We start from the raw sequence: 17056 nt of genomic DNA on the forward strand, positions 1-17056 counted from the left end.
AACGAGTACTGTGTGCCAGGCACTGTCCTAAGACTCTCCATGTTAGCTCAGTCAATTCTCACCACTTTATAAAGTATGTTTATTACTTTGTTTTACTCACTTAACGGACACAGAAAATAAAGAGGTACAACTGGAATTTGAATCCAGGTATTCTGGTTCCAGAGCATTCATTTAACTACTATATACAGATGAATAAACAAGATCCTTTCTTGGATCTCTTGAATTCAGCTTTACATTAATTAACCTGGCCAGTTAAGACCAAAATAAAATTTAGATACAGCAATGACTGATCGCTTACAGCCCAGAGCACCCAATGGCTTCTAGTCGCATGTAGTGATCTGCTTGGCTCCCTGCCCACGCTGCCAAACCTTCCTGGCTAAAGCTACTTAATCTCATGTCAAGTTAGCAGCCCCATATGTGCCCCCCAGCAGCTGTGCACTTAGCACAAGACCTAAGGAGGCCTTCTCCTTGTGAAAATAAGCCCTGCAGATGGTGCTGCCTTGACCTTGTATCTGATTCTAGTACTGGCTCCCTCACATCGGAATCCTGGCCGGGTTGGTCAAATCCGGTTGTCTGGATGTCCCTAGCCTGGGCCATCCTGCCAGCAGAACCTCACGCAGGACTCTCAGCAAGTACCTGAAATAGGCCATTATGAGAGTAGGAACAATCTTTCCACCTTCTGAGAGGAGAGCCAGTCTGGGACAAGCAGGTATCTAGAACCCAAATCCAGACAGACAAAGCAAGGTTAACAAAGCATATTAATAAATAAAATACAAAACTGATGTAATTATTTAATGACCTGGGAAAATACCATGTTATGAAACAAGCTGGTCACAAATGGTGGGTAAAATTTCGCTTTTGATTAAAAAAATTACAATGTCTATAAAACACTGGAAGGTTACATTATCAAAATATGCACAGTATTTAATTCTGTTCAGTGATTAAATATTCTTCCCTTTCATGTATTTCTAGAAACATGTTTATTTCTGAAACAAAAAAGAAAAACAAGTTACTAGATAAACAGTTATTAAACATGAAGAGTCCAGCAATCAAGGTCTGAAACCAGGACAGGTCCAGCCAGGGCACAGTGGTCGAGCCCAGCTGCAGAGTACCATTCTTTTCTTTTCCTTCTGGAAAGGCATCTATCAGCCTGCTTCCTCTACATTTGATGTTCTCCGTGTACTTAACATCTAACAGAAATCTATGAATACTAACTGGCATTAACAGTAAAATGAGACTATGAACTTTGGTTTTAAACTGCTACAAAATGTATTAGGTTGGTGCAAAAATAATTGCAGGTTTTGCAATTGTTTTTAACCCTTTTGTAGTTATGAAGCACACTAGAAATAAAACATAATACACCTAACACACTAGAAATCAAGAACTCCTATGACGAAAAGCCCCATCTGACTAAATCCCTGGGTTTGCTGCTTTTTGACTTCTGCTCACTTTCAATTTTCACTGCAAATCTTTTTTTTTTTTTAACACAGTACAAACAACCTTATTGATTGCAACTGGAAGGGGAACAGGAAGGGATACAACAGCTCCGGCTCCAGAGGCACCTGCACAGACTTCATCGCAGCCCTCAAAAATTGCAGATCTATTTGTTTCATGGATCTAGAAGAGGTCATTTTTTTCTCAAAAATATCCTTTGCCTTCTAAGTACTCTGCAGAGTTGAAAGGGCTCATTAAAATCCAAGCCACCTGAAACAAAGTTTGAGTGTTATCCACCACTCTTTGTGCCTATTTTTAAGTCTTTGCTAAATTACCACAAGAACAGCAGATTATATCTACATTGGTATAAATGAGCCTCAAAAGTCTCAACTCTCCCTCTGTCCCAAAAGTCAAAACTGCTAGGAGCACTTTATTCAAATAACAACGATAATCCATTATTTCTTGTTCTTCAAACAATAAAATCTGGGAAAGGCTCATTGTTTTAAAATCTTGCATATATAAAAATCGATGCCACCTTTAGCTGAAGGTGCTTCTTTCCAAAAGCTCTCCACCTTTTAACATGGTAGTTCAGGAGGGGCCAAGAACTACCATTAAGGTCCAAAGAACCACCAAAACCAAAAAACTAAACCGAGACAATTTCCTGCACCACCACCACCACCACCTTCTGTCCAGTGTTGCAGGGTATCAGCCTTTTACAGCAGGGTGCTACAGCCATACATGCCACAAAAATCTTCAGACACCAAGAAGAAAAATACAAAAAGAATTACATCAAAATAATGACATATGGGGGAAAAAGATTTAAAGTATTCTATCATCACAACAAAGACTAAAATGATCCCTTTGCTTTGTCCTGGGGCAATCAAGAAAAACTGAACCCCGTTTTATATTCCAAAATAAAAGATTTGCTGGAAATATCACTCTTCAATGCTTTCAACCCAAGTCAATTCATACTCGTGTCGGGTGAGTCCGTATCCTAGAGCTACAAAAATTCCTTTATTAGAGCAAGGGGAAAAAACCCATCTCGGCACAAAGCTCTTCCAGATGAAAGGAAGGTGTCTTCAGTGAGAGAACTGCCTGCTGTCGGATGACTTCCTGCTGATGTGTTTGAAGATTTTGGACTTCTCGACTTTCCTGGGTTTCTGGTAGCCGAACCCGCCGCCGCCGCCTCTCTTCCTAAGCTTGCCTTCATTGCTGTTCACATCTGAAGGGGATGTTAAGGAGATCAACCCACACAGAGGTCACCCTCCAATCTGACATCTACACGGACAGCCAGGCAGTGGGTACTGTCCCTCCACCACCACCCTGCCTGGACCATGAAAACTATGCACGTGAATGAGCCCATGCAACACATTTCCAGGCAATCAGGAGTGGCATGTGACCGTCGCCTGAAATCAGCAGGTCTGATTTTAAGCACTAGTCATACAATTTTCTCCACACAATGAGACTCAAGACAATTACTTATAAGGAGTTATGAGGTAAATCATCAAGTTTATAGGAACATATTAAAAAACACCCCTAGTGTCAAAACAAATGACTTTCACCTCGGTTCAGGCTGATTCAAGAATGCCTAACCAAGTGAAGCCGTTCTTTTCACACGATTCAACACACAGACACTTACTCAATGCCTACAACGGGGACAGGACCCAAATTGGTCTCCTAGTCCCTTCAGCAGTTAATGGCACAGCGTTAATGAACAGGCCTCACCTCTGCTACTTCAGTCTCTTCTGTTGAAAATGTGATAATAAAGCACACGTTATAAATCGCAAAAGCAGCAATTTAAGATATTCCCTTTGCCTTATATCTTGAGTTAGCACTTCAGGTTTATTTTCTTTTGCTGATCTTGCAACTTCCCTGTATGAAATCCTTTAATGGCTCTGAGAGGATAAAAGCTTTGCAAGGTCTTGTCTTCTTTCTTCAGCTCCAGGGCATCCTGCTCCTTCACGGACCTTGTACAGTGAGGCCTCACACGCCCTGAGCCCTGCCATTTTCCCCTGTGCTTCTCTCCGGGCTACACAGCTCCCTCTGGCTCTCAGTCTGCCAGTTATGTTCCTGTCTGTTTTAAGGCCCGAGTCATAACTCCCGTTTCCATAACCCTCACTCCAGCCACTCCTCCCTGCCCACTCCGCGCGAGCATGACAGCAGACCCTGACCAGGCTAACAGTGGGGCCCCCAGCCTGCAGCCAGAGCACACACCACCCAGGGCGATGCCCAAATGCCCCGCTGTCAAGCTCTGGTCCCTTAGTTCCCGCATGAATTCATTACAACAAGGAAAAGGATACTCAGATCAACAAAAGGAGGCACCTTGAAACCAAATGACAGCGCAACCTGAGGCAAATTTAAGTTATTAACATTAAAGATCTGTTTCAGAGAATGGGAATCATATGCTCGGATGTATGACTTATACGCTTCCTGGGCTGACTTATGAAGGAAGTAGTTCTTTTCAATCAATTTTTCAAGCTGAAATAGAAAACAAAAAAAACAAAAACAAAAAACATTGGTTTTAGTAAAATAAAAAAGCAGATTTCATGTATATTAGAACAAAATCATCCCGCAAAAAATATCTGTCCCAATATGTTTGCTCCAATATCTGCAAAATATTAATTCAGAATAATTACAAAGTTCTTGTGGGTGCGGTCTGAAACAAGGCAGAGCACAGCAGTGTGGTAACCAACACAGCAAGAAACCAGAACGACTGCATGTGCAAGCTTCTCATCTATGAGAAGGGAGACTCGGAGTACAACCACTGCCAGTGGAGCACTACACAGGCAATGCTAGGATGAGGTGCAGGCTGACCCCCAAAGAAGCATACCTGAGACTGAATATCAGAAATTTTGGACCAGGAAAACTCGAATTCACTTAATGGAACCTAGAAAACCAAAGCATGAAGATTAGCAAAATGGGACCCATCAACATTCAAACAGTTAGAGGATGAGACAAGTCAGAGTCTATGAACAGACAGGAAATGGTGGGGCCAGGCAGCAATGGTGTCACTGCAGCTCGTTAGGCACTGACGAGATGACAGTGACCAGGCCTGTGGGATTCCCTTGGCAGAGACCTCTGCTCCCTTGTCTCCCAATGCCAATGGAAAATCTTATCTTACCTCCCGAATGGCACACAAATTGTGCCATGGAACCTTCCGAAAAGGCAGGGCGAGGAACTAGACAGGGATAAGTCCGTGGAGCCCTTTTCTCTCAATCAGGATCTCTACACTGAGGCAGCAGCCTGGCGCTCCTAGTTAGAAGGACCAAGAACTCTTCTCTCCGTCAGGAGAGCTGCCCTAACACAAGACTTCCCTGTGACTGGGACTTGTGACCCCAGAAGTCACGGTGATCATAAATTCCTACAGGAAAGATTTTTATTGGCCATCACTTATTAGGTAACTGGAAAAGTGCCGGACCTGCGCAAGGTGCTGGGGTGAAAAATAGCAGCCCATGTCACAGCCCCTGCCCTCAGAGAGCTTGCAGTCTTGTGGGGGAGACAGATAAATAAGACAGCAATTCAGTGAGCACCCCTGCTGTGGGAATATGAAGGGGGGCTGATCAGTGATGGCTTCCCAGAAGAGACAACAGCTAGATGAAACCAGAGGCAATGTAGAGAACCAGGAAAAGGGCATTCTGGAGAAAAAGTGCAAAGGCTGTAGGGCAATTTGTAAGAGTTGCACCTAGTTGCTAGGCGGAGGAAAATCCACTCGGCAAGACCGTGCCAGGGAATCGAACAAGGAGGCAAATGTCTGGGAAGAGAAGGCCTGGGAAGTAGTCACAAGATTAGCAACAAAGAGGCCACTTATCATTCTAATGAATTCAGATTTGGTGGGATGCCAGGAGGCCAAAGTTAGATTAGGGTGGGTTGGAGAACAGGGTCAGAAGAAAATAAATAGAGAAAATATAAACCACTTTTCAAAATGGTAGACTGAAGTACGGTTACAGGCAGAAGCTATGCTGGAGGTGGTGATAGGAGAATGGGTTTAGGGTTGAAATTATTTTTGTTTGTTTTAGTGAGATACTTCAGATGGTAAAGAGCTAACTGCAAAGGAGAGACTGCAGGTAATCCACAGGAATCGACGAATAAGGGCAGAAGAGGTAGGAGTGAACTGAGGAGTCCCACTGCTTTGGGGAAAGTCAGAGGGAAAGATACTAGGATGGAGACATGGCGAGAAGACAGGGAGCCGCAGGTAGAGATGGTCAGGTGTGAGGGAGCTTCAAAGGTGTGGAGGCGGGTTCAAATAGGCTGTGGGGAACGGGAGAGGAGAGACGGGGACACGGGCACTGCGAGGAACACGGAGCTCAAGGACTGCGCCACGTGAGGAGTTTTTTCTGTTCAAGTTTCTTGGGACATGCCCACAAGAGTCTAATTTGCTTCACCGCTGTAACAACCATTCTAATAGCTCTGCAATGACTCAAGACTCCTCAGACACATCCAGAAGAAACAGTGTTTAAGGCCATCTGCATCAGCAATAGAGTCCCACCATGAGGAATCTATTCCCAACTTAAGATTTTCTAAGCAAAGACCTTTACCTTGGATTGCTTCAAGTAACGAAGGAAACCCAGTTCTTCAGGGCGCAAAATGAGCAAGGCATGCCCTCTTCCATTTAGGCCTCTGGCTGTTCTCCCCACACGATGAATGTACTCCTTTGGTGGAGAGAGAAAAGCTGAGTTAACAGGCTGACTTTCGCCAGAAGCCGGGGCCGTCTGCATTTCCAGGACTTGTGTGTTAGCACATCTGTATGAGATGGTGCCCCTCCCCGTCCCCAGGGCTGTTCTCCGAAGCAAGTCGTCAGTCCTTCTGCATGCATCACGCCCAGGGGTAACAGGGCGATGACTGAGGCCAAAGGAAAGCTGGACAGGAGGCACATTCACTTTGTGATCTAATAAAATGACCAGTAAGTGCGTCTGAAACTCAAAATGGCTTTTTGAAGCCTGTTTAAATGCTGGCTCACAATTTATATAACCTATTGTTTGTTCAAAATACGTAATAAAACTTATTTTACTACATATACTAATGTCCTATCTCTATAAACAAATTTTATATCCTTCTGCTCTTAACAAGTCATTCCAAGTATGTAACATGTAACATTCCCGACTTAAGTCCCACTGATGCCTTTCAAATCTCCTTACGTACCCACTTCGGGTCCTGTAAAAGCCCTAAGTACCATTAGCACCAGAGAAATACTGCAAAGTCACTGTGCACTAAAACATGACTGACTAAGGAAGAGACCTTTGAATGTGCAAAGCAGTATTTCTCAGGGAACCTGGAGAGTAAGTGCCCGCCTTCACGCAGAGCCATTCTGAGAAACCCAAGGATGCTGCTGACCTTGGGGTCATCAGGAGGGTCATACTGAACAATCCAGTCGACTTCAGGAATATCCAGCCCTCTAGCTGCCACGTCCGTGCACAACAATATCCCCGTGTCCGCATTGCAGAACTGGAAGAATGTGGTCGTGCGCTTGTTTTGCTTCTGCCTTCCCTGGAATCAAATCAAAACATCCATTAGAGGCTGTTTCTGGGTAGTCTAGATATAGAACCCCCAAACTGGGGAGTTGTGAACCTGCTTGATTTCACGTTCACTCCCTGGCCTGTGTCCTGTTCTCCCAAGTAGGTGGCATCTCTTATCCCTCTGTGGTCCTCACCCCTCACCCCAGCAAAGCCCCCTCCGGATAGGATCAATCACCCAATGCTCACTGACCTACTCAGAACTATGTTTAGAGAGGGGAGCAATACCTCAAACCCCACAATCTATACAACTTGGTGAGCATAACTTGTTTTGAATGAACTTTTCATAGTCACTTACATGAATGGCCAAGACAGGCAAATCGATGTAGTTCAGCAACTCATAGTGGTATTTCACGGACTTACAGGATGAAAAGAAGACCATTAGTTTCTTCTTCCGGTTTTTCTTAAGGAATGTAAAGAGCAGGAGGAATCTCTTTTCGGAAGGACACACAACATATCCCTAGAAGTAGTTCAATTGAACAGACACAAAATAACCAAACAGACATTTTCAGTTGCATGAGCCAATATAATCTGATGCAGAGCACAGATAAACATCACGCATACAGTCATGCCTTACCCATAGTAAAACTACTGCCTTCATCGTAACAAAGCGTTCCTAAAATAAGACTAATTTAAGCTCGCTTGACTCCTGTAACTGGCTGTAATCACCAGACACTAAATTCTTTTCGTATTTCTGAGATTACTGGTTATCAACAGTTCTTGCAACCATAATATGTTAACACCTCTACTAATTGGAACTCTCAAGACATACCAATGTTTGATTTTTTAAAAGGTCTTTGAAAGCAAGATCTCAAATAACCACAGCTTAAGTGCACAGTCCTAAACATGGTAACAAAGCTGGGAGAACATATTTTTAAAAACTAAACAACCCATGAAAGGCTTTTAAGCTAAATCATTACAGAAGTATTATATTCACCAACAGACACGATCTTAAAGTTCTCTTTAATCAATCTAGGTCGGATCTTTGTCACTTCATTGCCAGTTTTCTACAGCTACATACCTGAAACCTGTCTCTCCACTTTCTAACTCACCTCCCATTTTAGAGCAAGAGATTATTAAACAAATATTTTTTTTTTCCTGCCTCTCTAACTGATAGTGGCTAATAACGTCTCCCACATGTCAGGAGATATTAACAGACAGTAAGGAGAGCTGAGTAAATTATTCAGAGTTCAACATACTTTATACCAGGAGAGCCAGAGATCCAACTTCACTATATTTAAATTAAAAGTTCAATAACCCATCTGCTTTCTAGAGGATCCTCCAAACGATTACAAGGAAAAAACCAAAGAAGATCCTTAAAATGTAACATGTTGGCAAAAGGTACCTGCTCCAGACCATCCACTGTTGCATTAGCTTTATCATCATCAACGCCAACATATAATGGCTCCTTTTTCAGGGAAATCCTTGCCAGGTCTTCAACTTTTCGAGTTTGTGTGGCAGAAAAGAGCATGGTCTGTCTGCGTACTGAAACAATACATATAAAAAATAATCCCAGTCTTTCAGAGAATCTTTAGAAATCGCTTCACAAATACAAATGCTCCTAAGTACAAATAACAAGAATGGGAAACATGTTATCACTATAGATATTAAGGGAATATCATGAACAGCTTTATGTCCATAAATTTGACAACTTAGATGAAATGGACAATTTCCTTGAAAGACAAACTGCTAAAGCTCCCTGCAGAAATAGAAAACCTCAACAGCCTTTTATCTATTAAAGAAATTATAATTAAAATCTTTATGTAAAGAAAACTCCAGGGGTGGCCGGATGGCTCAGTTGGTTAGAGCACCAGCTCTCAACAAGGTTGCTGGTTCAATTCCCGCATGGGATGGTGGGCTGCGCCCCCTGCAACTAAGGATTGAAAACGGCGACTGGACTTGGAGCTGAGCTGTGCCCTCCACAACTAGATTGAAGGACAACCACTTGGAGAAACACATTGTTCCCTAATAGTCTCCAATTTAAAAAAAAAAAAAGATAAAACAAAAAAACAGAAAGACAGTCCACCTCTAATGGCCTTTAATGGTGAATTCTATTAAACATTTATCAATTTTTCACTAACTCTCCAGGACACTCAAGAGAATTTACTTCCCAGCTTACTCTTTGAAGCCAGCCATTACCCTGATACCAAAACCCAATGACTCATGAACATAGATGCAACATTTCTAAACAAAATTTTACCAAAGTGAATCCAGTGATATATAAAAAGGATAATGCATCACGGCCAAGTGGGGTTTATTCTATGAATGCAGGGTTGGTTGGTTTAATATCTGAAAATTAACCAATACAATTTGCCATATTAACAAACTAAAAAACAACATCTGCTCACTTCAACAGCTATAGGAAAAGCATTTGACAAAACATAACATCTGATTTTAAAAAATCTCAGCAAATCAGGAACAGAAGAGATTATCCCCAATCTGATAAGGGGCATCTACAAAAAAATCTACAGCTAACATCGTACTTAATGGTGAAAGAGTGAATGCTTTCCTCCCTAGTATCAGGAACAAGACAAAGATGTCTTCTCTCGCCACTTCTATTCAGTATTAATAGTTCCTACATAGGAACAACCCTCATCTGCTTCCAACAACTAATTTGCAAACCACATACAGACGCTACCCACTTACTTGGCAGAAGTTTAATAATTTGCTTTAATTCCTCTTCAAACCCAACATCCAAGATACGATCAGCCTCATCAATAACCAGACACTGTAGGTTTTTATACATAAACCCTGGAGTATTCTAATAAGACAAAGGACAAAGAGACACTATTAGGTGTCAAGTCTGTTTCACACAAGATAATGAGACAGGTAGTACTGCACGTACTACTGTTCTCTTACCTGCATATGGTCCAGGAGACGGCCTGGTGTAGCCACAATGATGTTGATCCCATTAGCAAGTTTCTGTGCTTCAGCAGATCTGTTACTGCCACCCATTATTAACCCGTATGTGTGAACATGGTGTGTCATCAGCTCTTTAAGAACACCGAAAGTCTGCATGGCCAGTTCCCTAGTAGGTGACAGAATAAGAACTCCTGTGCCTAAAAAGGAAAAAATAATATATAGTAAAAGTCAAACTGTAGTTATCACCGTGAGTCTACAATAGCAGTAATATACTATAAGAAACAGACACTGGCAGAAACAATCAGATCAAAGGCTTACCATTCCTAGGCATGAACTTTAACTTAACAATGAGTTCAATTGCAGGGATGAGAAATGCCAGGGTTTTGCCACTGCCTGTTTTTGCAGCTGCTAGAAGATCCCTAAATATTAAAAAGGGAAAGGAGACATTTAGTCTACTCATTCAACATGTACTTTCTGAATACCCACCACATACAATCACATACGTTTCCAGCACCAAGGCTAGAACAAGATCAAGGAAAAGTTCCTACCTCCTCTACCACTAAAATCACCTGGGTTAAACACCTAACTCAGAAATAAGAATCATGCTATGAAACAGAAGTGAACACTTTTCTTCAAACATCAGTAAATCACTTAAAGCTTTTAATGCAGGTTAGATATGTAACCCAACACATAATGCAAAATCAATAGAACATACTGGCATTTTCTTTCCAAACTACTAGCACTAAAAATAGAGACCCTAATGGCCAAATATCAATGCTACTCATACCTGCCTTCCAGAAGTGGTCTGATACTTTTGTGTTGAATTTCAGTCATGTGTGTAAAGCCCATTTCTTTTATAGCCTTCAAAGTGTTCTCGTTGACAAGATTCGATAGAGAAGCAAATGAAGTATCCTCAAAAGCTCCTAAATGGAAGACCGTTTATCATTAGTAAATTTATCTTTTATAATAGTTAGTACAGCTACAGCTGCCTAAATTAGTTTTACTGATTGAAAGCATTACTGGGGTTGGAGTCGTACTTAGAAAAGCTTCTTTCACTAAGACTAAATCCCAACCATTCCTATGTAACATTACGAAAAAGACCATATACTTTTAAAGTTTCTCCACTGCTGATGCCTGTGTAATTTCAAGTCCAGAGCCTGAACTGTAACAAAATAACAAAGGGTGCAGAGGAGGTACAATCAAGGGACTTGTATGAAATGAAAATGCCAAGGCTGAGGAAGGGGACAGGAGGAGTTCAGAGAGAAATGAAATGTTTAGGAAATCGGAAATAAAAAGTGGAAACATTCACTATAGTAAAAATCGAGTGTGAAGCCAATCAAGAGAGCAATAATCTCACTCCAAAAAGACAACCGAGAATCAGATACAACCAGCCAGACTGTTAGACTGAACCCACAAATCAAGTGTGTAGCAGTTCTCCAGCAGGGGAAGGCATCAAAACCCCCCAGGAGCTCCCCACCCCAACATGTCCTGGCTACACCCCAGATATTGTCACCTCGGCACTACTGACACTTTGGGCTGGACAATTGTTTTGAGAGGCTGTCCTATACACTATAGTACATTCTGCAGCATCCCTGACCTCTACCAACTAGATGCCTGCCCCCAGTTCTGACAACCAAAAATGTTGGTGGCCAACCCTCAGATTTGCCTGGGACAGAGGAGGTTTATGGGATGCTGAACTTTCAGTGCTAAAACTGGTCAAGTTCTAGGCAAACTAGGATGAGCTGGGCACCCCACCTGGGAGGCAAAAATTGCCCTGCTTGAGAACCAGTGATAGCATTTGCAATTCTGATTAAGCAAGTCTGGGGTTGGGCTTCAATATTTTAACAAACAAAACCACTCAAGTAACTCCTAGACATTTCTGGTTAGGAGCAACTGATTCTAGTCTAAACTCTTAACTTTACAGATAAAGAAACAAGGGCGAAAGGAGGGTAACCTGACACAAGTCCTTCAATAATGTTAATTCTTCCCTCCCTCCTTAGTAACTGAGCAGTGTTAAACTTTCTCCAGACTTATGGACCAATGGTTTTCCTACTACAACATGGAATGAGCTTTAGAAAATGATAAACCAAAAGAACAAATGATCCCAGAAGCTCTTTGTGTGTATTATCAAAACATTTAGTGCCAGGACTAAAGAAAAGGAAAAAACAGAAAGAAACAACAACGTGGGAGATAAAAAGCAGCACTCAAGATATAAAAACATTTCTTGTGACTACTTACTTTTTCCAGGTAAAAGTCACATTTGAACCTTCGTATTTTATAATCTAGAGAGGTATGACATTTTAAACATCTATCTGGAAAATGCTCTGGAGGTTACCTGTCACTCCCAAGGGCAGGCTGGGCACTTCGCTCTCCTCTTCCTCGTCCTCTGACTTCTCCACCCTGTGTTCTGTTTCTCCAGAAGCCTGGGAACCTTCTTCAGGCTCCTCTTTGTCTTCAGTTTTTGCTTTTTTGGTATCTGGTTTTAAAGAACAAAACCCAATTTTTTTTTCTTAAAATAAAAAAACCAAATGAGATTACAAAATAAAAGCTGTGAGATGCCAAAATGCTATTTTCAAAAGCTTAACACATTATCAGTTTTAACTTAAGAATGTCTCTTTCATGATTAAAGATTTAGTTATATTTAAAAACGCAGGGAGAGGTGCAGATTTACCAACAAAAGTTTACTTTTTAGGATTCTTAATGTATTATATTATCTTAAGTGACCAAGACATTTTTTTAAAAGTTGAACTAAACAATTTAAGTATTCTAATTTCACCAAGTTCTATATATTTCACTGAGAAAAAAAAGGGCATGTAAGTAGTATGTTGTTGTTGTTTTTAAAAACTCAGAAACAAGCACTCATTTTCCACTCATGCCATTAAACATACATTTTCTATAAAAGCTAATTTGTTTTAAAGATGAACAGAAATACCAAAGGCTCTTCACGTTACTAGAGCTAGACTACAAAGCAAGGGCAATAATCCACATAGCTGGATAATACAAACTGGCCTGTTTCTTGAACTTCAGTGGTGAAGGGAGTAACAATAAGGCCTTCTGGCTTTTTACTTCTACATTCACAACGTTCGTAATGGGGTCCTAAACTACCTTTCCAGTCTTACCTCCGATGTTCTTAAATGTTCCAGTGTGTCAAATGGGTTAACTACCATGCTGGACTCTTATCAATTTATGGTAGCTAGTGTATCAGGCAAGAACTAAACTAGCCCAGAACTCAGGACTCTTTGTAGCCCAGGACAGGTCGCTTCCTTGGACCTTACTACCACCTTTCTGGGATATGGTCGACTCTGCAGGATCCCCAAGTTCAATGGCCATGAATATCATCAGCTAGTCTTCATGGCTTATCACTTCTGTTTCCCTTAAAATGGTTCTTAAAGTTTACCAATGGGGTTCAAACTCCCAGCCCTGTGATTCAATGCTTGAGGGTAGAAAAATATCACCTGAGTCATACTCAGAACAAGAATCCTAAAGCCACTAATAATTTCTGAATAGGATTACAATCACTTTAAATAAAAACTGTAATGTCTTATTTTCATGCTTTTCTCTATTTTGTTTCATTTTTGTTTAAGCTATTTCTTGTAACCTACAAATGTATTAGTCTGTAGGCAGCATGAAGACAGCCATGCATGTTTGGAAAAGTTCAAAGCTCCTTTCTAAATGAAACCTTTATTTTAGGTAAGACAGATGAATAGGATATTCTAACCCAGGTGTTAGCAAAACTTTTTATCTAAAGGGCCAGACAGTAAATATTTCAAGTTTCATTGAAATATTTACTGATACCTACAGTCTCTGTTACTATAAAGACCAAGTAAACAAATGGGTATCACATTGTTCCAATAAAGCTTTATTTACAAAATAGGTGGAAGGCTGAATAGTTTGCTGACACCTGTTCTATCTTCCCTTGAAATCTCTGTGCTCTTATCTCAATTAAAATGCCTATTCTTTTACCTAAGCTTATTCAGATCCAATCATCTTCCAAAAGAAAACAGCCCTTCACTTCCCCTTTAATACTATCCTGGCCATTTTACTTACCTGATAAATGGGATAATGCCCATTTATTCCGGCGTTTCCTAACTACTATTTCATACACTTTACATATCCAAATTATCACTAAGTCTCTTTTCAAAGGGAGGAATTTATGGTAGGAAAAAGGAATGGGGCAAAATAGAGGGAAGTAAAAAGAATCATTAATGTACAGTCTCTGGGTACATAAAAGTCTGAGAAGGTAGTCTACGACCAGCCCAGATTTCTTTAGTGTAATTCCACAATTCTGTTTGCAAATAGGTAAACCTAATACTATGCCATAGTATGTTGTGTTCATCACAAAAAGCCCAGCGAAGAGCAAATTTCTAAACTTCTAAGGAGATTCTTATTTAAGTGAGAGATTTTATTCAAGGTTGTTAAAGAATGTAAAAGCATGACACATTGCTCAATGTTTTGAGAAAAGTTAAAATCCCCCCACGCCTCCCTGTTTCCTTTAGCTACCAGGCTACTTTCTAGTATACTGTGGGTATAGGGTTCTCGCATGGCCTGTGGACACGATAGTAATACAGGGACGATAGAATGACAACTGAAAAACAGTGTGAATGGCTTAAATTCAAATACAATGAAGTGCTTACCAGGCCCAGCATCGTCCACCATTTTTCTCTTTTTCTTCTTCTTCTTTTTCTTCTTCGATTCTGGATTAGGAGACTGTGTTGCTGCTTCCCCATTGGTTATTATGGTTAATTTCTTGGATTTTTTAACTTTTACATTTTCCACTATTTCTTTAGATATAGTCCCATTTTGGGCTTCTGACAAGCCCACATTCATAGACTGTTTTAGGGATTTTTTAACTTTCCCACCTCCTACTGTTTCTTTAGATATATCTCCATTTTGGGCTTCTGATGAGACCACATTCACAGACTGTTTTAGGGATTTTTTAACCTTTCCACCTCTCACTGTTTCTTCAGACACCTCTCCATTTTGAGTTTCTGATAGGCTCACATCCGAGGCCCCTGTTCAAAAACAGAAAATATTGTAACAAAGAAGAGGAGGTTTACTTAGAAACACTGGAATCCCAAAGGAGAAATGCCATGGCGTACAGAAGTGAAATGATTTAGCCTTTAATTCCCTTTCATATACAGTTCCGTTCAAACTTAATTGATAGGTTCTTGGAACTGCAAGAAAGGACACATAGGCTAATTGACATAAACAAGAGTTAAGTTCCTATGGCATCTCATTAGCGTCACAACAAAATGACACTGAACAAAACGACATTATTCGAGGGCCTGCTGCACACTATTAAAACTACTTGTAATTTTATGGTGTTCCGCTACAGGACAAGTAATTCCCTTTTCAAAAAAATACTGGAAAAGGGAAAGCTCCATTGATTTATTAACTTTCAAAAAACACACATCTCTGTCCTTAGGAAGTTAAGAGAGTCTGGGACAGGAAAACTTCATGAGATGAAATATTTAAACAGCTGGGGCCAGACAATGGTAGTTACAAAATATACATTGTAATATAGGTATTTGATAAATATATGACTGATATATCAAAAACAATTTACACCTTATTTACACAACTACTGCTTCTCATATAAATACAACTTCAAAACATTCACCCTCAACTTTGCTAGATGGTAGTGAACTGCAAATTGTTGATGAAACCACTTTTTTTGTCCCAATACTTACTATATATAAATACATGAGAATGTCTTTAGAAAAGTTTCCATATTTATATATAGAAAAAGATAACACCATCTTTTACTTTAATCGTTACCTTTAACTACAAAAAATATTTTGTAATGCTGTATTAGTCTATAAGAATTGGAAATATAAGGGAACTTCAAAAACTTTATTCCTAAAACCCACGAACCTTCCCTCTCTTCCTGGATTTCTTTCAATCAACTTATCTCTATTGAAAACCAACTGGTGGTAAAGCACCAGGCCTCCAACATTGCCTTCGGGGGTTTACATCTTATTATACAGGACCCACAAAGGTCCAGATTTCTGGCTCACCATCAGGAACCTAGGGCTGCAAACAAGGTAGGTAAGCATGGTCACATTCAGGTAAAATCGTTTTTAATTAAGTCTCTGTGAAAGGTGTAAATATGTGAAAGCTCTTAAGGAATTTATAACCTAATGCTGGAAGTGATGGGAAGATACAGCAGGAGAGAGGCGTTGCATTCCACGTGTGCTTTTAAGACACTCTTAGCTGTAAATGTGAAAGTGCTAAAGGAGGAGGGGGAGAAGGGGAGAGGGGGAGAGACAGAAGGTGGGGAGAAGGCAACGGTATCGGCAAAGCTTTGTGACGAGTGACAATGAGCTTCCGTTGGAGAAATACATTCAATAGAGGATGTAAATGCAAGGTGCATAGAGCTGAGGTTCCACGTGTCTGACTGCAAATGGGTGAGGGGTGGGGATGAGGTGGGAACTGAAGGTGGTGAGGGAGTCAAATGAGGCGGGTGTAGGTAGAAAGGGCTGCTTTAGCCGGAAGAACTCCTGGGTGCCGGGAAGGGAGCGCAAGGGGTCTCCTGCCCTCATTCCCTCCGTAAAGACACATGATGATCAGCGAGGTGACGGGCAGAGGTGAGGCCACGGGGCGCGTCTACATCTTCTCGGGAGCCCACTCGAGTCTGCCCCAGGCTGCCTTTTCACTCTCAACACACACACGTGCTCTAAGGAAAGCTGCCCCGCCACACCGGCGCCGCTCCGCCCCACAGTCGCCATAGCGCGGCACGGCCCACGCGTGGGGCCCTCAGCCACCGAGGCCGCCGCGAAGCTTAGCGCATCTCACCCTGTAGCTTTAGGTTTCGCTGTCGCAGTTTGAGGTTTCGCTTCTCGATCTTCTTGCGCAGTAGTTTCATCGGCAGATGAGACATGTTGTCTGCGAAGCGCCTTCCGCGCAGCGCCACAGCACACACACGCTCAACTCTCCCGGGGGGCGTTACTTCCGGTCGTGCCGTACAGCAGCAGCTCCGCCGGCCGGAAATACGTCACAGGAAACGCGCGAGGCCTGCGGAGAGAAAATGCGTCGCGGGTGGAAAAGCTTCCAGGCGCCTGCTCCGTGCTCCCTTGGCTACCGAGTTCTCTGCAGCGCCCCCTGTGGCCGTGGAGGCCCGGGCCTGCGCCGGTTCACACTGTGCCCTAGTTGGCAGCGCGTCCGGGCGATTGGGAGTCCTCGTAGAGTTTGACCTACCCCCAGAGGAAACTGAAGAAACGAAACCCCGCGGAGGGCGGTAGAGAGGCTCC

The 17056-nt window shown here is 41.8% G+C and overlaps 1 protein-coding gene across 1 annotated transcript; it reads right to left on the reverse strand.

Annotated features, from left to right (window-relative positions):
• Window positions 1–778: 778 nt before the first annotated feature.
• DDX18 (DEAD-box helicase 18) lies at window positions 779–16774 on the reverse strand. Its single transcript, XM_074335413.1, has 14 exons — window positions 16602–16774; window positions 14441–14818; window positions 12142–12282; window positions 10594–10729; window positions 10125–10225; window positions 9804–10003; window positions 9591–9705; window positions 8290–8429; window positions 7243–7404; window positions 6766–6918; window positions 5970–6083; window positions 4265–4321; window positions 3735–3912; window positions 779–2656 (listed from the first exon to the last, which is right to left on the reverse strand). Exons 1-14 carry the CDS (start codon window positions 16684–16686, stop codon window positions 2514–2516), a joined length of 2103 nt encoding a protein of 700 aa, XP_074191514.1. The 5' UTR covers window positions 16687–16774; the 3' UTR covers window positions 779–2513.
• Between the last annotated feature and the right edge of the window lie 282 nt (window positions 16775–17056).

Source organism: Rhinolophus sinicus, linkage group LG01 (assembly GCF_036562045.2).
Source record: "Rhinolophus sinicus isolate RSC01 linkage group LG01, ASM3656204v1, whole genome shotgun sequence".
NCBI classification, from domain to species: Eukaryota; Metazoa; Chordata; class Mammalia; order Chiroptera; family Rhinolophidae; genus Rhinolophus; species Rhinolophus sinicus.